The sequence below is a fragment of the Saccoglossus kowalevskii genome, chromosome 19 (genome assembly GCF_978046115.1).
Source record: "Saccoglossus kowalevskii chromosome 19, keSacKowa6.1, whole genome shotgun sequence".
Classification (NCBI taxonomy): Eukaryota; Metazoa; Hemichordata; class Enteropneusta; family Harrimaniidae; genus Saccoglossus; species Saccoglossus kowalevskii.
In genome coordinates this window covers 28,938,733-28,963,781 of record NC_140659.1, presented here as the reverse complement: position 1 = coordinate 28,963,781, position 25,049 = coordinate 28,938,733, and the positions used below count along the sequence as shown (strand labels likewise).

General features: G+C 34.9%; 1 protein-coding gene across 1 annotated transcript; it reads right to left on the bottom strand.

Moving 5' to 3' along the window:
- Window positions 1–1,928: 1,928 nt before the first annotated feature.
- Window positions 1,929–24,459, bottom strand: LOC102803345 (prolactin-releasing peptide receptor-like). Its single transcript, XM_085493786.1, has 4 exons — window positions 24,022–24,459; window positions 7,265–7,669; window positions 4,141–4,356; window positions 1,929–2,120 (listed from the first exon to the last, which is right to left on the bottom strand). The coding sequence occupies exons 1-4, from the start codon at window positions 24,457–24,459 to the stop codon at window positions 1,929–1,931; spliced, it is 1,251 nt and encodes a 416-aa protein (XP_085349912.1).
- Between the last annotated feature and the right edge of the window lie 590 nt (window positions 24,460–25,049).

Below are 25,049 nucleotides of genomic sequence, written 5' to 3'. Positions count from 1 at the left end.
ACGAGCGTGTCGAGTATTGGAGTATTCCCGTTTGGTTAATTTATCTCATCAAATATCAAAATTCAGTCAGATGCTTCGAAAAATTCATACATAGTTTTGATAACAATTAATTTGGAACTAAGAAATTGTTAAAACCACCCTCGTGTGAAACATTTCACATAATCATTACCCGATGGATTCTTTGTGATTGGATTTGATGATGATGTACACTAATAGTTAACTGACTGGATAATGGTGTGACACAAAAATGACGTGAATGAATGAAGGCATGATAGCACGCTCGTTCTAATCGACAACTGTGTTTGATGATACGAGACAATAGTAAATCTTTCACATTGACATTCAATGAATTAATTACACATTTGCACATCACTGTTTTACATGAAAACACACACATATATCAACACGTATACGTTTATCGTAAGTTTAGTTACATCTTGCTTATATATATGGAGCAGCATACACTCAATATTGCGCAATACCTCGTCTAATCACTATTCATCTGTTTCTGCTCTTGGACATGTTACTCGCAAACTACGACTTTAGACTTCGATTTAAGTAATTAGTTCTCTTCTTCAAATGCGAATGAGTGTGAAACTTTTGTACTTCAGGGGGGGGGATAATATTCTGAAGCATTGCATTCGTTATTGTTAAGACATTGTTACTGCGTTCTGTGAACAACAAGACAATTAATATGCAACACGATACATATAAAATAAATAATTTACTTCAGACCGTCGGGTCAGACACGTATTTATCTCATGCTCAGTTGCAAAAATGTACCAGTTATGGAGTCGTTATGAATATCTATTACACATTCTGGAGCATGTCTTTGGTTTGATTTGTAGCAGACACGTGACTTGTGTCGTTTGCAATTCATAGAATTCCCAGAGTTCCCTGAAACACCTTTTACGTCAGCTATTTAGCTTTTTGTAAGTATAACTTCATGGGATGCAAAAATCTGCTAATATATTTCTATTTTTGATAAAATATATATAATCCATTGAAATTACACAATGTATTGTCCGTCCGATAGTTATTGTTAATCTACGCCATTAAATTATGCAATATTTGTTTTTCTTGCAAAGAATCGTATCGTCTTTATTATTTGGCTAGGTCTGGCAGTCATTGGCGAAAGGACAGCAGTGCTTATTACCTTATAACGCCGTTGCAGCTAGTATTATTGAAGCGGAACTACGGTGACGTTGGGGTTAATTGTCAGCTTGGCAAAGCTGCTGCAGATTGTTCATGTTGTTTATTAAAATAAGGTTCCTCAAAAACTGTTTTATCCATGCAAAACGTATGTAACTACAACTATATGCTGTTGATTTAAAGTCATCTAACTAAAAATTAGTACAATATTGTAGAACGTGTCAATCATATTTGTTGACGGAAAATTGTGCCATATTATATGGCACTTGTAGATATGTATTGTATTATTTTAAAATCCCATAGCCGATGCAATCTACCCCAAATATTTCGTTTGGACACAATCCCAAAATATTTACAAAAAAATGAATATATAAATTACATTTTCAAATCAATTGTTGTTAATATTATAGACAGAAACATTAAGATTACGTAATTTAACATTAAAAACTACGTTAACAAAGGCAGATCAATTATAATAAAGTATTACGTATTTATTACACATATGTAATCATATGGCGTAATCCTAGATTACAAATTGTGTAATAATATGACGTCATACTTTATTGTACATTGAGTAATACGAATTTCTATTTGGAACACTATATAATGATATGACATCATCATATATTGCACAGTATGTAATAATGTTAAATGTTATATTGCACATTAAAACACATACGAATATACATTCCATTGTACATTGATATCATATACTATATCATGAATGTAGTTCTTGTTCTTTTCTACTGCTACAAGACGCACTTGCCAAAATGAGTTCAAGTGTTATCCTGTGCAAGGCAGGATTCCGTTTGTTTTTGGAAACCGGAGGACATCGTGAATCTGGCTGTCACTGCACTTCTCAACGAGCGACTGGTTCCATTCGAAGATATAGATAAACGGATCCGCCTTCTGTGGCTCTTCATTGCTTCACCATTTCTGATTCGTTTGGTCAATCGTTTTAGGTCTTCCTAAATCAAAAACAACAAATGAAATAAATAACCATAAACTTGCATATTCCCCTTGTTAAATTGTTCAGAACGTTTAATGTAGAGCTAGCATGGTTTGGACAGTATATTGCTCCATCCACTATATCTGTTATCACGCACAGCCTTGCTGAAAATTGTATTGCTCATTTTTATTGTAATGTGATATACTGGTATGATACCGGTAAGTAAAACTACACTAATCTAAACTTTGGTGCTTATCAATACACCATTAACAGATAGCGACTGAAAACATAGAACTATACTGAATTCTCCTTTTATCTGGATATTTCTATATTTCCAGGCTATGCCTTCCAGCTATTTTAAACTAATAGACGTGTAGCACATATCGCTCATGACTTTTCGTCATTCTCAATATGCTGAACAACCTTTATTACTTTGATGCATGCTTAATGGAAATACCACTCCGGGGAAATCCCACGCATGACCTAGTTTGGTCTTTAGGCAAATAATAATGACTGAAAGACACGGCAGCATGACTGGCAAAAGTAGACGTGTAGTTGCTTATTAGTTTCGCTGTGGTGTTACATCGTACTATGATATGTTTGTTTTAAACATTACAGTACATTCTTTGTAAAATCACACATACATAAACAGAAAAATACTTGAAACAAAAATTAAAATTTGAAGTTTAGACGATAAGCGTGAAGGTTTTTTTAACAATTAGGAATAATTTTGTAAGCTCACTTAATCCTTTGGTTTGAAGCTGGCACGCGTTTCTACTGAAGCAATAACGCTAAACAGGGTGCGTTTAAGTTTAAGTGATCGTGAAATCAAAACACAAAAACTATTTCTGTGTGGATTACACATGCAAGACTGTATTTCAGAAACTTAGTACACATGTGTTGACTCATAACATGACGGAAGGTTGAATCTTGATAGGGTGCGTACCTAACATAGCGACTTCGAATACATAATTGTAATTGGATACTGTTTTTGTTTCAGTATTAACACGTATCAGCATACACGATTAATTTCTTGAGATCAGTGTATTACTCGATGATGATAGTTGACATAAGGACACCACAGTTTTAATTGTTTGTCAATAAAACGCGACAATATGCAATTATCGAGCTTCCATGGGACACCAGGAACATGCCAAGGTACGCATCCGGGTCTTTGTAGCAAGGCGTTGTTTGTATGTAACTTATACTCTGATTCCATTTTGTGGGTGAGCGGTCTATTGATCTGCTATAAAATTGACGTCACATTTATAACACATATTATTCTTCAGCATAAATTAAACAATTTTATTTAAAAAAAATCGACATTATTATATGACAAATACATCACTCTAGGCCACTACGTTCTTTAATGACGACACCCACCAACGATTGTATGATTAATTACGTATTCTGTACTCATTATACCACTTTGTGTAATCTAGGTGGTCCCATGAGCGTATATCGCTTTGAATATGCGTTATTAATTTTGTAGACGCCCATTTATGTTTTCAAATAATTTTGTGATGTGATATTCTAGTCGAATTTACACCGCGTCAGAATTGTACTACATGATTCGAGCAATAATTCGATAATAATGATTCCGGTTCTATTTCCTTGGCAACGTGTTCAAATTTAACTAGGAATTGTCATTTTTTTAAGTTAAATTAAATTTGTTCTGAACAATCGACACGATGACAGTAGTATGACAATAAGTCGGATCACGTCACCAATGTTGTTGTATTTTTACCCATCTAAAATAGTGCTAGTTGTGTTTTCAATGGCGTTGAAATATACATAACATCAAACAAAATACCTCAATTGCAAATGACCGCCGAAATCTCGTTGAGTTGAGAGCACCACGCGACTTATATTTGTTCCAAATACTGTGGTTACCTTGGTCAGAGGAACAATGTCCGAGATAACAGGAAAGAATGAGTCACTGTTTGAAGTATTTTGGTTTTCCCGCTCTCAACGAGATCTCGTGGCCATTTGGTTTTTTGAAATAATATCGAAGATATCACGGAGAAAAGAAAGCTTACCCTGAACGCGTCATTCAAAAATGAATATATTATGGGATTCATAAAACTGTTTGCCATTGCCATCCAATGACATGTTAGGTAGACGCTGATGATCATCTTGTAGTATTTAGACTCTTTCAGATATCGTTGGTCGATAGTTATGATGATGTTAAATATATTCAACGGTAGCCAGCAGACAGCGAATGCAAAGACAAGTATGACGAGCATCTTTAATATCTGTAGTCATATAAACATAGAAGTATTAGAATTTACTCTGATATCAAACAGATATTGTTCTTTTGTTGAGACGTCGATAATTCTTCAAATTGGTATTTAAGAGTGAATTTTTTTAGAAAATAGCCTGTAATAGAGCAAAGCCTTGAAATTGTTCATGTCTTGTTCAAGCGAATGACCAGCACATTCATCTTCTATGCCTTACGTACAGGAATCACTCGTTTTACACTGTGTGTAACAAAACTTGATAAAATGATTAGAAATGGTACTGCTATTTATTTCTTGTTGGTAAATTGTATTGAACAATAAGCAGACCGATTTTTGGCAAAATAAATCCTGTGTACAAACACCTTTTCAGAAAAATATAAGGAATGTTAGCACGCAATCAATTCATCAATCCTACTAATCAAATGAATGATAGCGTTCTAACTTATGTCGGAGATGAACATATAACAGTGGAATTTCATCAAAAATAATTTAAATTGAAATGTTGTGGGCTAACAACCACCCCGTGTCGACGTACTCGATGTCAAACATAAATTCTTTGTTGTATTTGTCTGGGAGATGTACATCTGCATTTCAAAACCAATTAACTTCTCAACAATTCGGAAACAGTTACTCAAACTAACGATGTCTCTGATGAACGAGCACAGAATCGTTATGAATACCCATAAGAAGGCAGCATGTTTTATGTTGGTATTCGATGCGAAGATAGAACGTAGGCAATAACGTCATAGGTTTTTCATATACAAATATTAATTTACAAATCTTGTAGGAAGGTGTACAACATAAATGTACGTGTATTATAAGATGGCTCCTAGGTTACTGAACAAGAAATACAACAGTGCAAATTTCCATGAGGATAAAATGACAATTAATAAAATATATTACTAAATATCAATAATAATAATAATAATAAATAATGATATTAATAATTATCAGTATCTTAAAATTTAAAGCAGGGATATGAAATTTTGTAAAATTAGCTTCATCTATATAATAAATCTCATACGGAATGGACATTTCCCTATTCATCACATTTTTATGTCACAGAATAAAGAGAGATACGAAGAAATGTAATCTTGTAATAATTCTAGTTCTGTATTAATACTATGAAGTTTGGGCTCGTATATTGTAAATAATGAATAAGGCATATTTTATTATCGTAAATTATCTCAATATATCTGGCATAATACAAACAGATATGTAATCAATTCAAGATATTTTAACGCACGACAACGACAAAGCGCCTTGTCCCTCTATGTAGACAAAATAGCGTGTGGTGAACGTGAACTTACAGTAAAAGAGTAATTAGAATATTATCATGTCATGTGCATAATAATAATGTGTAATATTAACGAAGCATAACATCAATCGTCATTTACCCTGTGTTTTTAAATTAAACTTTTTGTGCGTTTTTATACAACATTAGAAATATCATTTCATTGACGATTGAATATTTTTAAAACAAGTATGGCAAACGAGAATGTCCTAAGCAGGTACTTTATTTCCTAAATCAAATTCGTACAACTAAAGACATGACTAGAAGGTCGTGGAACTTCAAAGAGAGAAATATTAAACATAAATTTTGGAACTACATGTTCTATTACGTGAGCAATGACGCGTTTTTTTTGCAATGTTGTGTGTTTTACCTTAGGCTAGTCATGAGATAAGTGAGACGTTCTGTCATGTCATGATTTAACTCAGCTGACATATTTCGCGTTGTTATTCTTTTGTTATCTATACATATATATCTATATATATATATATATATATATTCAACAACGGCTGTCGGATCCACTTATGTTATATTATGTTATATCAAAGTGTTGTCCAGACGTATATATCTGCGTGTGGAACCCCATCAGAGTGGCTGTTATGGTTCGCCAACAACATATATCCGAGATCTAGCACCTTTCTCTTAGTTTTAGTTTTGTTTATTTCTCAATGTCAGTTAGACCCTTTCCTTTTTATACCGATTTTTTTTTATTTTTTCAGAAACACTATTGCAGTTAGCATTTTTAAAGATGTGTCAAGTTATAATTTTCTTTTCATGAATTCTCACAGTTTGATAAACTCTTCATTCTACGGAGCTGTACAATCATTTCCATACGGAACAACCTTTCTAATCTATTATGTTCATATAGGCAGACAAACCATACAGGTATACAATATTATTGAATATATATTGTCGTATGAGCCTTTATACGAAAGATGATAATATCTTTCATATTATTTGACTCCTTTTTTATAGCTTTGCGCATTTATTTGTCATTTCTTCCACGTGGCATTATATGAATGTTTTTTAGTGTAATTTGTATCCGTCTGCATAGAACCATTATGGTGACTCTTGGGAGCCTGCTAACAATATCATCAGCGTTTATTATGAGTTAGAAATGCAGATATCGTCGACTAATTACACAGAAAGAATATTAATGTAGACAAGAGGGCAAATGCGAACAATATAGATAATAACGGTATATGCAACTGATTTTCTCAATATATGGGCTTATTGACTTGATGTTGTTCAAAACTTCGAATGGTACGACGAAAATGTATATTTTTCTAGTCTCAAACACATGACCCATTTGTACTTCCCAGAGATGTGAAGATAACATTATATATATAAAATTACAATTGTCGGTACAAATTACGAAGTAAAATGTCATTACATGTCAATTCCAACAAAATACAAAAAAATATAAACCTAATATAACGGTTGCCAAGGCTGCAAATATGGGTAAACAATCTGCAAATTAAGGATAAGTATTGATAAAGAAATGTATAGAGGCCAATATTTGATCAAACTTTAGAGAGTGAGAGTACCTAATATTTCTCAGCCTACGGGAGTTTGAATACTTATTATATGTTTTCCCATCGCGATTACATTTATACAGTGTGACAAGGTTACCTTTTTCTTCGCGGCAAGATGAGCAGCATCCCTGTCATTATGGGCGTTGCCTGGCAACGACCTTCTCCAGATACGTATCGCCGTTGTACTGTACGCCCAACAAAGTATTCCAAGTGGTACAACGAATACGAATATAAACATGAGTATTTCGTAAACGATGGCGGTGCTCTGATGTGACCAATGTTCATCGCATTGGTAGTACCAGTCACCGCTACGGGATTCCTTCAGCACAGCCCTCGCGTTGATCAGTGGTTCTATTGATATGATAAGTGATAATAACCAGATGCCGAGTATGATAAACTTGGTTCTTGACGTTGACACTTTCGCTTTGATTGGGTTAGTGACTGCCTGATAACGGTCGACTCCAATAGCTGTCAGTGTGAATATACTCACTCCAACAGAGATCTGCAAATGCAAAAGAAGTAATGTAATGACTGAAAATAATGTTGTATCGTTTTGCTAAAGGACAAGTACAATAATAAATTTTGAATTTATGTGATTTTCTTATTTCAGTTGTTCAAGAAATTTATACAGAATATTTACCTGGAATAACTGACTGATTGATTGATTGTGGATGTGTGTGTTGTTGGTTAGTTATTTGTAATTAATTGTTTCCATTTGCGTATTCCTATTTGCTTGATTAGTTGGCTGATTGTTAGGTTGGTTGTTTAGTTGGTTGGGTTAGTGTCCTTTTATTTAATTATTAATTTTAAATAATGGGTTAATTGAAAGTGGCAAGAGAAATGTACATTCTGCTGTTATATGCCTTAGGATTATTTTATTGGACTATGTTGGATTTCTTCATATATTTCACATAGAGTAATGTACGTTTCACTTCACTGTCTTGGGTATGGTGACATTTTCTACTTATAATAGATTTTATAGTACATGTTGTGTTACAGCTTCATACACATCTAACTTCTTAATTTCCCTATAGAGGTAGCAAATATACTCGCCAAAATAGGCTTCCGTATCAGTACAAATGTCTTACTATCTGTTGTATCTCAAACACTGGATATGCCCGAGTGCTTTTTGTAAATTGAGATTTGCATTGATGTTATACAGTCAATGCATACTGACAGAAAACCAAACACTGTTCCTTTCTTACTGCACAGAGCTTCTCCAGATACCTTTATTCAGCGAATTTGCACACGCAATTTCCTTATACTGAACACTGATTTTTACATTATTTCCAACAGTGGGTTTAACTAGAAATCACAAACGTCTGCATGAAGTATGGTTTTATACGCTATAGGGGCAACGACCAAAATGTGTCCGCACACATAAATATCAATATGTTTGGTTCTACATGCTGACATGCTACCAAACAAGGGATGAATGTCGTATTACATGATTAATTTATGAAGAAAGTTATTGAGTGACAAAAAAAGAAGAACAAAACACTGTGTTAAATATTATTCTGTATTTGAGTGTGTTGTTGGTTAAGTTGGCTTAGTACAGGATTATGAGAGAGATGCGCGACGAATTATATTACCTCAAATAATTGACTGGACTGACTGGAGGTATTCATGACGCAGAATCGAAACTTTTAATTGAAAATCAACAAACTTACAGATAACTTTTAATAGGCCTAGGCGAAGATATATTTACCTTTTGAAATTCAAATCTTAGCTTTCAAAACAGTGTATTAGGGTGTATTGTCTGGAGTGTACACAGTGTGTGAGCGAAAATGGTAGGCGTTAACCCCCCCCCCCCCCGGGTGGTCATGTAGGTGTGTTCGGAATACACTGAAAAAACATGGTGCCCACACGAGTGTAAGGGCAATGCAGTTCAAATATTTTTGGAAGCAACGCCACCTCAACGAGCATATAGTAAAAATTTTGAGTTTGATTAAAGGTTACGTATATTAATTTTAACAAATATCAGCACAATTTATCAACAAAAACAAGCAACATGTATGTCCTTCTGTCACATATTTTTCTATGATGCGATTAAAAGAATTTATTTTGTTATGGTAACGTACCGTGCTATTTTGAGTGTTCATTTAGCAACAACGCCCATTTATCCCTTTGATCGTCAGCGCAAATTTTTGTTACTATTAACTTAATTAAAACGTATATATTTTTGCAAACTTTTTAATATTTTTCAACCAATGGGAAATTATACCCAATTGGTTCAAATGCGTCAAAAAATACATGAAATATAACAATATCCACCGACATTTTGACGGGAATTATGAATGCGCTAAAGAGTAGATAAGCTACTTATAGAATCGGTTTAGCGACATGCTTCTCCCGATGTTGTTAAAACCTATAATTCTTAGCGGGCTCGAGAAATATATCAATTATGAAATATCTATGTATCGAAAATACCTATTAGTAAATGTTAACGCATAAGCTGAGATGGGTACTACGTTTTAATATATCATATTACTGTAGATGTTAGTTAAGTCTTATCAAAGATACGTCGGTGGGAATTTGAATAGTCATTGATTATTTCAATTAAGTTTCGTTAAGAGCGAGAGCAGAACGAGACTTGTTTTCCACCTAAAATAGTGTAAGTTCTAATCTCTGTCGCCATCGCGTCTATTTCCCTGATCTACGCAACTATGGTATACGTAAGAATGGACTCGATAACAGAAGAGAATTCTATTGGTGTTGATCAAGTTTTTCAGCACGCGTGAACGCGTTGACCTCAAATCCACCAAGACTGAGTGCGGTGTCATATTAATGTTTACAGTGTACAGCTCACACCCAGGCTACCAAAATATGACAAATTATTAACCGTTGAAATGAACAACAAAGCCTTAAAATCTTCCTAAACAGATTAAATGTCAACTTCTATATTTACCACTTTAGTTCGAAGATCTGCGTATGACATGACATAGTTCCAACCATATTATTTCAGTTCTCTCTCTCTGAACTATTTATTGCATTCAGAGCTACGTAATTGCTTGAATGGTTTAGTTAGGAATTGTGGGAAGATTTATCAATTATTGTTGTGTTATAATGTCAGGTTTCTCAAAATTAAGTATGTCAATAAATAATCATTATTTTTCATCTTTTTCATTTGCAGTGCTCAGTCTGTAACCCGCATTCTTCCATACCCCATCGAAGTACAAGGAATAAATCGATCGTATCCGTGTGCAATAAAGGCCATTCGTCCAAAACCTCTGAAAAATTATGATACAAACTCTACCATTTTATGTTTGTGTAAACAAACTGACAGTAGCGTTTAATAATTGTATGCCATTGTGGAACATTACAATAAATATCCATTATCTACTTAATGTTGGCTAATTGGGAAGCATAAAATAGTTGTCGAATATTGTTTTCATCATTACATATTGCAGATTATGAACTATATCAATTATACGTTGTCACGTGATGTGATCATTTTGTGTGTTATGCCAATGTTGTTATGCTATATTGTTGGTTCTTGTTCGTGCTCAATTATAATGTCTAATGAAATCGAAAACGGCGAATACTCATTTTGGAGTACGTTAACTACACAATCATTAAACATTGTGCCTAAAGCAAATCACAATATAAATAAAACGCAGACGACAAGCGTGATCCAGCCTTTCATGCGATTGAGGTGAAGTATGACGTGAAGTATACTGTCGAAACCATAACTTGAGTCGTGCATCAATAGAGAACCGCCAAAGTCTGTATTTTACAAACACTCGATTCCCTGATATGATCATCGTCACGTGGTAGTTATTATGCTGTTGTCCCCGTGGGTAAAGCTTTCAACATATAGTGTGTTTTTTTCTTGTAAGTCATATTATTATGAGTGTATTATTAAAGACCTCGGGCTTACTGGATTCAATAATTGTACTTACAAACAAATAACCTTTATCAAACAATAATTCTTACTAAAAACAGGTCATTTATGAAAAAGTCAAACAATTCTATCAAAAAGTGAAAATAGATAAATTGTTTTTGTTAGTAGATACACACTGTTGGTGACGATCTTAGTTCAACATTATATCGGTATTGATGTCAAAGGAGTTATTAAATTGTTCATATGCAGTTCAGGAAAATGCCATTCTATCGTTACCCTGCATTATCTGTGTTGTAAAATTATATAACAGTATCATATATCAGTGCTGCTACGAGACGAATTGAAGTGTGTTTAAATTCCCGTGTTTTTTACCCGACAAGTTCGGAACCCATACATCTACGAAAGTATATGCCAACACTATTACTATTTCTAAGTGTAAGTATGCTGACTTGGTTAACAAACATCACAAACTATCTGTTGACAGATCGTTCAGTCATAATTACATGTTAGTTAGTCCGTCAGAACATGGCTAATTTGATTGTTTACTTTATTAACAAAGAGCAGATCGATATATGTCTGATCACCGAGACATGGTTGAAATCTGATGAAGATGCTAGCACGGGGATATCACACCTGCAGTGTTTAATTTGAATACCTAATTTGAATATCTCTTTATTGAGCAAAATTGGGGTGTACCTTAATTTTAACTTAGGAACGTAGTCATATGAATTTATGGAGGCGGTTGTACCACGTGGTTTTAGTTCTCAAAGCATGCAGTTCACCTCGTGCATGTTTTGCTAAAATCTGGTCACGTATTCATTGTCGGTGATATGAATGTTCATGTAGATTATCATAGTGATAGAAATAATAAACTATTTGTAGATCTACCCAACAGTTTAAAGCAACACATTCAGGACCCCACACACTATCTTAGCCATACACTTGATTCCCATTATTGGAAAGTTATTTCATTCAGACTATGCGTATGTAGTGCGTTGTAGGAAATTGAAACAAATAAATGTTGAAGTATTTAAAGAAGGATACCAAAAGTAATAAATGACAATAAAGGTTATCAGAAAGTTGTATTCGATGTTATTTATATATTATTTTATTGACATTATATTAGCCTGTTATGAGTATTTAGCATTGAGGAAAGCTTACATAGCTGCACTTTTATTAATACGAACGAGCTAAAATTTAACAGCTAGGTTATTGTTCTGGGTGGATCACATTAGAGCATTCGTCGCCAAGTATATTTTTATTAAAAGTGGTTCTAGTCTCTACAAATCCATAGTGGTCGGACACGATTCAACTTACATTCTTGAGAAATAAGAATTGCGCGAAACGTCTACAATGAAGGTTTTCAGTATACTGAGATTTGGTAATGACAACATGTTGAGATTGGAGGACATATTTTTCAACAAAGTATCGACCTTCCTATGGAAATATATTGTGATTCCATATGACTATGAATGCATAGAGAAGTTAGTTAAAAACATGCGATACAAAAAAAAATGCCAAGTAGTTTAATTTTACATTCAGATATATTGACGATGTACTATTAATAGACAATACTAAATTGAGCGTTTATATTCCAATTTATTCTGAAATTGAGGAAAATGCAAACTCTGTTTATACTGTGTTTTACTTAGATTTGTGTCTTGGATTTGACTCTAAGCACCAGCTTTCTTTAACAAGAGAGGTGATTTTTTTATTTTAACTAACGTCAATTTTCCACATCTTTGCAGCAATACTAGTATTCGACTCTCTTCTACCTAAAGGGTATCTATTTCCCAGCTCATCTGGTATGTCCGGCCTGTAGTATATATTCAGACTTTTTCAATATCAGTTTTCTGATGTAGATCACAGGTGATGATGATCTCAGATGGCATCAATATCAGTTTTCTGATGTAGATCACAGGTGATGATGATCTCAGATGGCATCAATATCAGTTTTCTGATGTAGATCACAGGTGATGATGATCTCAGATGTAGATCACAGGTTTCAAACAGAAACCATATGTCGAGCATGATGTGCTTACATCTGACATCACTTCACGTATACCATCAAGTCCATATATCTGTCTCTTACTGATTTGACTACGTTGTCCAACGTACAAAAACAGTTAGTCTGTTTAAATAAATAACAATGCGGCCTTGCATGTAAATATAATTTGTATAAAAATGGGCGTATGCCTTATCGTATACAGGTTCCCTGCCACAATTAAACTAATATGTACAACCATGTAAGCTTCAAAGCAGAGCTATTAAAGTACCACATATTTAAAAAAAATAATGCATGTTTTTTGCAGTCTCGGGATTGTGTAATATTTGTTTCACTATTTACCACCGAGCAAAATTATACATTTCTCCATAAAGCATGACAGATTAGTGTAATAAACAACTATAATATTGTTTAGTGGATCAATATATTAATTTACACCATATCTGATAAACTGTTTGACAATTGTTATGATGATATTAACATATTATTTCTATTGTCGGTAATATGTGCTTGTATTTTAAGGCCGAATGTATGTAAGGCACTATTTCTAATTCTCCCAAAGGCAAATTGTCGGCGAATAAAAAAGTGTTCATTTGGGTACAGGAAACATTACACTTGAAATGTGTAAAAGTTACGTATAAAATGCATTCCCAAATTAGTAATCATATTGCCAATGCATCCGACTGTCCGTAAGTACATTGACAGCCCAAAAATATTCTCTAAATATTCGTACTATAGGAAACAAAATACAGAAAAAAAACCATAACACCATTTTGTGAATCAATATTCCATACAATTGTTATTATGCCATGTATTATTATTAATATTTTTTCTTATTCTGTAAAATCAAATTTAGCTTTCAGTTTGTGTTTTCCATACCAATAACTGTGGCGTTTTCAACTTTGCGTTTTAATATCGGATAGTCCGACCCTCTGTGCTAACATCAACATTTTGTCATTAAAAGACGAAATATAACAAGTCGAAAGTGAGAGATTAAATGTCGAAATATCGAGATTCATTTTTCGTCGTGTTTCTTTTTTTTAAATGTCATAATTCCGAAGTTTTTGAATATATCACACATTGACTACATAAAGATGGAACATAAAGATAATATAATTGCATTCAGGTTCTGCATGTTTATAGTGAAATCAACAACTCAATCAAACTCAAATTACGTTAGCTTTACGAGGTTATCATAAAACAGGATATAACATTGTTTGTTATAGTGGATGTTATACTATGCAGTGTCTCATTGAGTTCCTTTTTAAGTGCGAATTGCTTACGAACTTTACATAATATGAGTCGTAGTAGTTGTTTCTCCGAACTGCGTTTCCTGCCAAAATACCTGACTGGTTTAGTTTCACTTTTCGTCGTTTTGTAGAGTTGTGAAATTATAAACTCAACATTCGTATCATACGTAACTCTATAATCGATGTATCGACACTATAGATGATAACTTTGTTGTGTCCAATAAAATAGATGATACGACGTTACTTGCGTTGTAGTAATGAGAAGCGTGATAATCATTTTTATAGTTTAAACAAACGATACCTAAAAATTGAATCACGTCTGCAGCTCGCTCATGAACCCGGAGTTTTGTCGATTCTCAAAACTCAATTGGACATACAGCGCTGAACAACGTCTGTTTTTCTATTGTGTCGATTGAGAGGAATTTTAAAAATATCGACGTTGCCACTAAGAAGAAACTACACGAATAAAACCATATAACGCCGAAATACGGTTGCAAATTTGCGTTGCCATTCGATGTACTTTTAATAATCGATGAATGCTAGTTCCAGAGCCCTTCTTATTTAACCGCGGTTGCGAATGGAACGTCTCAGATGCTTTTTCACATTAGATCATTGTTTTGGGTGCTAAATTCCTTATTCGATACTTTGAATGAAGAGCTTTTGAATTGAAAACTACAAAAACGCAACCGTTCATGTAAATCTGATACGGCGAAATACCAGGCAGTAGTCTATCCTACTCAATGTTTTACTAATGTTATTTAAGTAGTTTATATTTCAAAGTTCGGTTTCGGGTGACCTATGAAATTCACCGGGGGCAACATGTGAATACATTCCACATACGCAGAATTACGCAAAACATCTAAAGAGCACTTACAGGTTTAATGGATTTCAATGTTGATAAGAATCTTAAGTAAATGTAGAAATCAAATTAACGTTACATGTCATACGCTACTTATGCAATGACATAAGGGTGGAGAAATGAACACCCGGTTATTCCATGTCACGAACTATTATGCACTTTCAAATACGCCGAGTTGTTTGTAACTGTATTAAGCTCGTTCAGCAATAATTATCATATAATGATGTCAAAGAACGATTTTTATGTAATCGGTGCAGTTAAACTCAAATAATGATGTTCATTTACACATAATCTCATTCATACATAATTACAGATAACACATTCACACATGGCGAGATGTTATTTCATGTGCGTAACCTACCAAGAGGTCCGATTCAAAACTAAAATCCTTTTGTTGTGGTCCCATCTAATATTTCAACATTTAAGGCGCGACGATTTGAATTCAAATTACCTGAATTTGGATATATGTTGTTTCAAAGAGAATAATCTGCTTATTACTATTTTGATATAAGTATACAACATATTTTGGCGCATAAATATGATTGTACAAAAATAAGATAATATATATCCGAGTAAAATAGTAATATTTCATAAACCAAACATGGTATTTGCATACTAAGATATTCATTTAATTACAAAAATCTACAATTGTCAAGTTACGAGAAAATGTATAATGACTAATATTAATAATTGACATTTTTCCACGGCATATGTTTGATTATGTTTGGATAACCATTTTTTCATACGTACGTGAACTGACCGACAGTGTGTATCATGTATGGCCATATTCACACTACGCAATGCGTGTCTAATCAAGCTGAGAACGCCGTAAGCAAATATAATGTTTTTCTTCTATTAAATAATGAATCGAACGTTCACGCTGACTGACTGATTAGTATTTGTTATAAGACCGCCCACAGGCCACATGATCCCCTAACAAGATGAATACAGACCAATTATTATTGCCTGAATGGTTTTATTGGTAATTCTCCTCATGTTTGTTTGCGTATTATATGATAATACAGCCAAAAGAAAGTCAGCTTGGACGTTCAGTTGCGAGACATGACAAAATAAACGTAGCGAGTGCCACATTTCGAAAATAAAAATACAAAGTAAACGCAATCAAATGCGCCGACCACGCGCGTTGGAAATAAATAGAACGCGTTGTGACGCGGTCTCACCAGCCACTCACCTAATATAATAACGCTATTTTCAAACGCACTGTGCCTGTGGGAAAGCGATGCGTGAACTCGAGAAAAATTATGCTAGTGTGAGAACACGCTTTATACCCCGCGGAGTACTCGCTAAGGCATCGAGAAAATTTGCCATTTCAAAGGGCACCCCTTACAAACAATTGTCTGCGATTTTGTGAACATGACGTGCAAACAAGAATATAGCAAATTATCTTTTTTTCTGTAATATTCGTGTGTAATCAGTAATTATGAAAATAATTTATGGGTGCATATGGAATATATTTCGTTATGAATTATTCTTAATATAAATTTCTGAATTATCTTGTCAAAATCATTTTTTTCAGTTTTTTTTTTTCTCCCCCCAAAACGAAATAATTTCATAACCGGGGCCGTTGTCTTCGTTGAAAATTCGCCAATTCACCAAATCGTGGTTGTGAACTGTTTAGCTAATTTTTCGAAAGATCATATGGATACTAAGTATTCAATTCGTATTACGCCAACCATAGAACTTAAAATACATATTCTAAGGTCTATGTCCCAACTAGTACTCGAATATTCTTTCGGAAATATGAGACATTGTTCAAAAAATCCTGTACAGGGATATGTCTGATGAAAACTAATAATACGCAATTATCCATTGCAGTACTAGACATTATTGCTGATACTAATCACGTTTTTATCGGGAAATTACTTGAACGTGTAGTAGACGAGCATAATAATACTGTCTCCCGTCTTAGCCACATAACCGCCGCAGTTCGCTTCATGTATGTAACATCGAATATTTAGCTTGATGATTGATAAACATATATTCACCGTTGCTTTCTTGTTACGTTAATACAAATTTGATTTAAACTTGTCCTTTGCGGTGTTTTTTTCTTTGCCAAAATATACAAAAATAGCACGTGTGTGTGCGTTTCCATGAGTAAAAGAGGCAGGCGAGACTCCTTGCCACAACGTGTTCTATTCATTTCCAGCGCGCGTAGTCGGCGTCTTTGATTGCGTTTATTTTGTTGTTTTATTCTCAAAATCTATCACTGGCTGCGTTTATTTTGTCATGTCTCACAACTGAACGTCCAAGCTGACTTTGTTTTGGCTGTATATTCTGTATACACAAACAGATGTAGACGTTAGGTTCAGACGCAATAACATAATTGTGCCCTATGAGTAATTTGCATGATGTTATAAATGTCATGGCTTTTTAGATAGTGTGCTCTCTTGAGTTGTAAATTGTCAAGATTTCATCTCTCTCGAGGTCGTCGTCATCATTGCTGTTGTTGTTGTTGTTGTTCTTGTAGTTTATACTTGGAAAGTATTCGAAGTGCTTCATACATTCTTACATTTCAAAAATACACCTGTAATTTGTACATGGACAATAGAAGAGACGACTTTACCCCTAACGTATGAAACTACCGCGTGGTAAATACTTATTTATTAAAGCGACAATAACCGTGACTTTTTCCCACTTTTAATTTTAATAAAACATTTACTGTGCGATAAGTGCCAATTTGTAATGGTTATAGCAGAAATGTGAACTCTGAAAGCATAGCATATATGCTATATACCGACGTTGTACATGAAATCACTTACATGAACAAAGATGGCCGCGGGGTTGAGTCCTGGTCTCTAGATGGCACCTTCTATAGGCATCCAGTTTTTTTTAAAGCGAACATCAGGGATTACGGTACAAGATTAAAATTTACCTTGCGCCCTGGGCCAAATGTCGGTCTCTCATTAGGGATTGTATGAGCAAATTCCTATAATTGTGTGCGTCGTATACTTTTTTACAATCAGATGTACCACTCACGTGACCGATCTCAACGAAAATGGCGACTAACTATCCGACTTTCAGTTTCCACATCGCAATTCATGTGACATTAGCCTTGTGTAGGGTACCTTTGTCCATTGAAACAGTATTTCGGTAAGATTGGGACATGTAGTTATATTTTGAACTATTTTTAAGCTATTGCCGCTTCACACAAGACGACCGGTACAGCCGTGCCGCAACTAAATCTTGATTCTTCGTTCTTCGGGTGAAAAATATGAGTGAGCATTTTATCATATGTGGTGATTCCCATACAGCCTAATAAGGCTTGGGGAATACACAAGAAATGACGCGACCTTTAACATCTAAAATCTTTGATTCGAAACTAATCAAGTATAAGAACGCGTGTAATCTCGTTTCCTGCCATCGGGTAACATTTTTTATATTTCTACAAATAGTTCAGACGTGAGTAAAACATAAACTAGAGTAAGCTCTTTAAAACATGGAGAATGTTTTCTTGAGATTACTGTTTGATTGCATATCCGAATGATATCCAATGGGTAACCATAGTAACGGATTTATTATACGGATGTAGTAATTTCTAAGCGTTTGTCGAGAAATATATTAAAATTGAGACACAATATTCTGTAATATTTTGACATGCAAACGGCGAAAACTGCGAATGCAACTTTGAAACAAACACGCACTTTAGTGAATGTCTGAAACAATCGATAGTAAAGAGAAAACACTCAGATTGATCATATTTCAAACAATTATTACGAAACTTCAAGAAGGGCATTGGTCTGGTTGTAACATGGAAGCCTCTCTTCCTCTTGTAAAGAAACTCTGGCTGATCTACACCAGATTGTATCATCATTACAATTGGCAATGTTGCATGACCTAGCTAAACTTTGTAAATGACTTCCACAATTCATATGGGGGAATAAAGCTTTAGTATTGACAGATATGTGTGCTTCAGTACTTGGATGTCATCTTGATTTAGTCTGGTTTTGATTAACGGAAAACAGACACGATCACGCACGTGCATTCTGAACTTATCGGTTAATTGAACACTTCATATGATGTTGCTGCAAACAACTTTCTTCGATTTTTTAACGCAAAGATGAAGCTATTATCGACCATTTGAGATACTTACTTCTAAAAGCTTGGGAGCTATCAAGTTCTTAGTTTCACTATATTTATGATGTAATTGAAATGTCACGTGACAACAAAATTATGAGTTTTCGTTTTTTGGAACTTGGCGACGCATATATCTAGGCATCAGTTCATTTGAGAAATAATCACCTAAAGCTTTAATTATTTTTGGATAGATTCATGATCTATGTCAAAATAGCATGAAAAAACACTTAGGGATATCTACTTATGTCGCAACTCATTCCGGGTACGCGATGTGTACACAGTACATTGTGCAAGCAATGATAAAATTCACTGTATTAGCGGAGAAGCCACAAGTACTAACTGAAAGACTCGGTCACTGATAACCTCAACGGTTACTAATATCAAACATTTTACTGGCAATTTACTAGACGGAATGTTTTCACAATATAGTTTCAGATATTTGTTAAAAACGTTCTGTTTTAAAGCCGGACTGCGTCAGTGACGCACAATATGATTCGCTTCCCTAATGAACCGCTTGCCAATTTGTCGTAGGATGTCCGGAGACCTTAACCGCTGAGTACACGTACCTCAAGTTGAATTAAAAGGTTGCCAACGTGTCGTTATAGCAAGGGATATATTGACCACTCCAAAAATTAATTATTTTATACTGTACAATTGTGTTCAGGGTTCAAAACTTATGTGTGAAGCCGTGCTACAACTTAGAAGCTGTCGACGCTCACACACAAATTGTAATGTTAGTTTCTGTTGACGATATATAATATCATGTCGTATGAAAATGACTAGAAAAAATCCACTATTATGGGTCACTCATTATATCATTAGAAATTGTCTGGAATAACATTCTTTCAATGAAAGATTATCACCCAAAAGTCATGGAGGATCCGAACTTTGTTAATATCACCAAACTATCGATATCAACGGATACACCCGAGGCGGTATGTCCCAATAGTTTTGTAACCATATTTTATTTTGTCTATTTTTGTCACTTCGACCCTCATTATTTTGCACCTAAACCCTCACTTTAAAACATGTATAATTCTAGTTTTAAATTATCCAAACTCTATAGCCTTTCAAAACAGACTGAACTAAAAAAATAGCATCTACCGCACCCAATTTAGTACATTTCCAAGTATACACCCATCAATCAGAAAACAGTTTATTGATTTCATTGTGGTAGGTTTATTATAAGGCCTACATTTGTGTTACATTGATTCTTGGATTCGAATCAACTGTCACCGTGGAGCAACTTAATCTGCATGCGTTACTAGTGATCCTTAGTCTCTTATCTAAAGATGTACATGTATACCCGCATTCGTGACGATAAACAACATGGTTTGAGGTCACCGAGCTTTTTTATTCTGACAAAAATGGATTATACGACTTACATATGCTAGTATGGTCATACCCATCCAAACTAGATTCATTAGTCAGTGCAGAGAAGGGGATAGTGGAGAAGATTAAAACCATTATTCCAGGGATAACGTTCTATTAGCTAGTAGTTGAAACGTTTTTTTTTCAGATATGTAGACAATGTGGAGGTGATGTCGCAATCTTTTAAACATATAATATCCATGCGCTATATTCTGTTTCCTAAAAATCCTTGCTGTGACACAACAACAAACAACACGTGTCAGACACATATACTTTCACAATTAAAGTACCTTAGTTGTTACCACAGCTGAACCGCATATGCAAATATTGACGAGAAAATCTGAGAATAATATCAACTAAAAACAATCCACTGAGCATGGTTGAAAAATGTGAAAAATACAACATATGAATAAAATTCAATACATCGTGTATTGTAAGATATGCTGTCCGTTGTTACACCATTTTCACTTTATTATTTTTATAAAAAAAAAACGGTTACCGTGAAGCTAGCGCATAACAATCTTCCAACGTGCCCATAATTTTATAACCAAGTACGATGGAACTAACGGCTCGGTAGATGATTTGTGTGAAATAAACGCATATCGGTGTATTTTGACATATGTTAGAAGTACACATTCGTCTTGTGACGTACGAATGTCGTGCAAACCACCAACAATTTATTTTGCACGCACTATATATGGCATGCCACATACACAGTCAGCTGGGGAACAAATTATAAAAAATAAATAGGATTAATTTACTAACATTTACTATATGGGACAGTCATCTTAAAGCGGGAGGGTCGTCACCTGCACACGCGCGGGAGTTGAGTCCCAAGCGACGATAACAACACACGCTAAAAACGCAAAGGCTCGTGGGTAGACATTTGTTTGTAAACAATGACACGCTATGGCCATCTGACGCATGCGCAGGAGACGACTCTCCCGCTTTAAATAAGGAGACAAGTTGAGAAATGAGTTTTTCAGATTCCTACAAATCCATAAAAAATATTTAACTTTCACAGACAAACGATCCGAGTCCTTTCAGGCAACATTAAGCTAACCACTAACAAAATTCGACCGATTTCGTCGGGTTTTTTGAACACTTATTACACTAAGAAAATTGTACACTTTTTCGGGGTTTTAAAACCGAATTCGTCATAAAAATCAAAAGCCAATCAGCGACTGCCTTACAGTTAGATGACAAGGTTTCGGTTTCAAAAGCCCGTGAAAGTGAATTCGGCCGTATTTTGTTAATATTGCCCAAACGGACCAGCTGTGAAAGTTTGATATTTTTCATGATTTGTAAGAATTTGAAAAACTTGTTCCACAAATTGTTCATTTATTTAGTACCAAGCAGTAATCCATATACTAGTAGTGAATATCGGTAAATTAATCTAATTTATTTTATCATCATTTGTACGCCAGCTGACCTTCAATGAACACGACGCGTCATATCTGCATTATAGTATAATACATATCTAATCTTACTCCAGCTATCCAGAACAGCAACTAGAAACATTGATAACCCTTAGTTGCGTTGAACATAATGTTTATTGTAAGAAAACGTACGACGTACATCAGCCTCTGCTACTTGAGCATATTAGAAAATACCGTTTAGCAAAACACTCGCTGTCAAAGTTAAACAGAATTCGAGGCGTAGTTTTATTTCATACCGAAATGCAATATTTGTCACTGAAATGCCACAATTAGCTTCGTTCAACAGTTCATTGCCGCCAATCCATTGACGTATGGACGACCTAAATAGTCTCAGTCAAGGGTGGCTATTACTTTTAATCAATTCTGCCTTTTCTGTTACTGGCATAAATTACCTGCTTTGTCTATAACGATATAGCATGTAAACCACGGTCACGTGATCTCACTAGCATGTGACCAACAGTAGTCGAAAAGGCAGTTGCTTGTCTGCAGTGCAGTTAAACTTTATTTGTGTATCAACAATTTGATTTTTTACGACTCTTATGATATATACAATGGTGAATAATATTACCCCACCCTAGTTGAACAAATTATTAAGTTGCACCAATGACACCCATGACCTGCTCACTCGCCTGGCTAATAAAACATTTATATCATCGAGTTTATATTTAACATCGGTCAGAGAACCTCTTTATATGGTTCTTCCCTGGGCATCTAGAACGACAACTTCATCAGTATTCGGAATTGTACCACACTCCTGAGTTCCAAGCATGCATATCGTGAATGTTTATATGTAAATAAATAATTATTAATGTAACTATGACAACTAATGCGATCGGGTGTGAACGTATAGATATTTCGCTCATTTACTCTGTAAATGTTGCCCTGACACTAGTTACACAATAATAGTTGTAACTTAAACTATCATCGTTAAATAAAGTATAAATAAAATAAAGTATAAAAGCGGGTGACAAGACTATTGTACTTTGAAGCGCCTAAGATGTGAAATAAACAGGTACTATCATAACTAATTCGACCAACCTCTTCGCTGGGGACGAAATGCAATATGAACTTTATTCCATGATATGGGGCTAACATTGTAATTAATTTTTATTTATGAGAATATAGGCTCGTAAATTTTATAAAATATATCGAGGTCACCTACGGATTGGGGCAAAGTGGCCAACTTGAACTTGAACAACGAGCGGTCCGAAATGTGACTGAAATCGTTTTAGGTGTGCATTTCATAAAACAGTCCGGTATCGAATTATTCGCCCTCTCCACTCACCCTGCCAAGTCGCCGAGTACCTGCAAGATAGAGGAGATTCAGCGACACGTCCTATATGTCTATAAATATATGACATAATTCCTAGTTGAAATAGTTGTGCAGCCTGCACCGAGATCACATCGCCGATGTTATTTGTCAATAGCAAATCACTAGATTTGCCCGTAGTGAGTACGAGAACAAAAAATAAATGTGACATGCTCTAGCCGTGTACATAACATGTAAGAAGTATATACATGTGAAGACAAAAAATAGTTCATGAACGTGTATACACGTGATGCGGGGAGCCTGAGAACGCCCATTAACGCGTAAACGAATACTTCGTTCATTGTGAGAATTAATTGTTAGTTGATCGTCAGCGATTAACCACAGTGCCAACGTAATTTGCGATTTGCCTTCAATTTCCCTAGGCCTTTATCCGGGAATATTCGACACGACATTCAGTGTTGATTTGCATGGACGTTGTGATATTTCCTGAACAGTGTATGTGGTCCCGCGTGTAATAACAATTAAGGTAAAATTGCCATCCTCAACTGAATAGCTGGCCTATCCCCAATGCATTCACTGTTTTGGGGGCGATTTTTGAGATTTCAAAAATAAATTTAATTTTCACTTTGAGCATGTGCTCCGTTATTTCATTGGCAAATAAAACGGGAGCATGCAAAAAAAATTCAGTAAAGCAATACATTAAACTCAAAGTAATGCTAACCTGTTGCAAGAAGAGAACCAATGGACACATAACTTCGCCAAAGACCCATCTTCGTAGTAATCCATGTACGAACGTGAATGGCATACAAAATATTGCCATCATCATATCTCCTACAGCCAAATTGATGATGAATTTATTCAATTCGGAAATGCTTCTGGATCCACATGACAGTACCACAATGACTGTAGTGTTACCAATGATCGTTACCATCACGGTTAATGCGTAGACAATGATCAATGTTATCCTTCTAGCAAAGGGTATCTCATCGCTATCGTTGTTGCCGCAAATGCTGTCATCAAACACGTAATCCGAGTCAAAAAATGAACTCTCTTCTGAGCTATCGTAGCTATCATTGAAAGTGAAGTTACACAGCCACGGCTCGCATATACACGTATAGTAGATGTAAGCGCTTGTGTACATATAGTCGTCCCCTTTCATGGTCACTACGACAGCGAACTGTCAGAAATTACGTAGCGATAATCACGGTGCCTATGTATTTATGTCATCATATGGAATTGCTTTGCTACCAGCAGTGTGCGTGTAACAAAAGCTACTCCGCCTGTTGTCATATGGTACTACTGCACAGAACGTACTCACCCTCACTGTTTAAAACATAAACTAAATTTAAAATACCTTATTGTATATACACATATGCGCACGCGCGGTGGTGTGGTGTGGCAGACGCGGGTTGCGCACGTGGTACTTCCCTAGTGAAATATTTATTTTAAATGTATACGTAATGTTAGAATACATTAAATGCTAGCTGGTTCCCGTTGGTTTAATTTCTTCTGTCCATTTGGTCTAATTAGAGGAATATCAGGTTCATAATTGTAAACCGAATTTTACATCGCGGAAACCGGCTACAATATTGTAATATTAAATTGCCCATCACCGAGACAATATAAACTAAAGGATTTGACACTGAGACAGTTGGATTAGACTAAATGGGCGTGCATGTACGATGTTCTACCTCTATTTTTTAGATACCCCATTTAAATACATTCGACTGTGTATCAGGTATTTCGTTT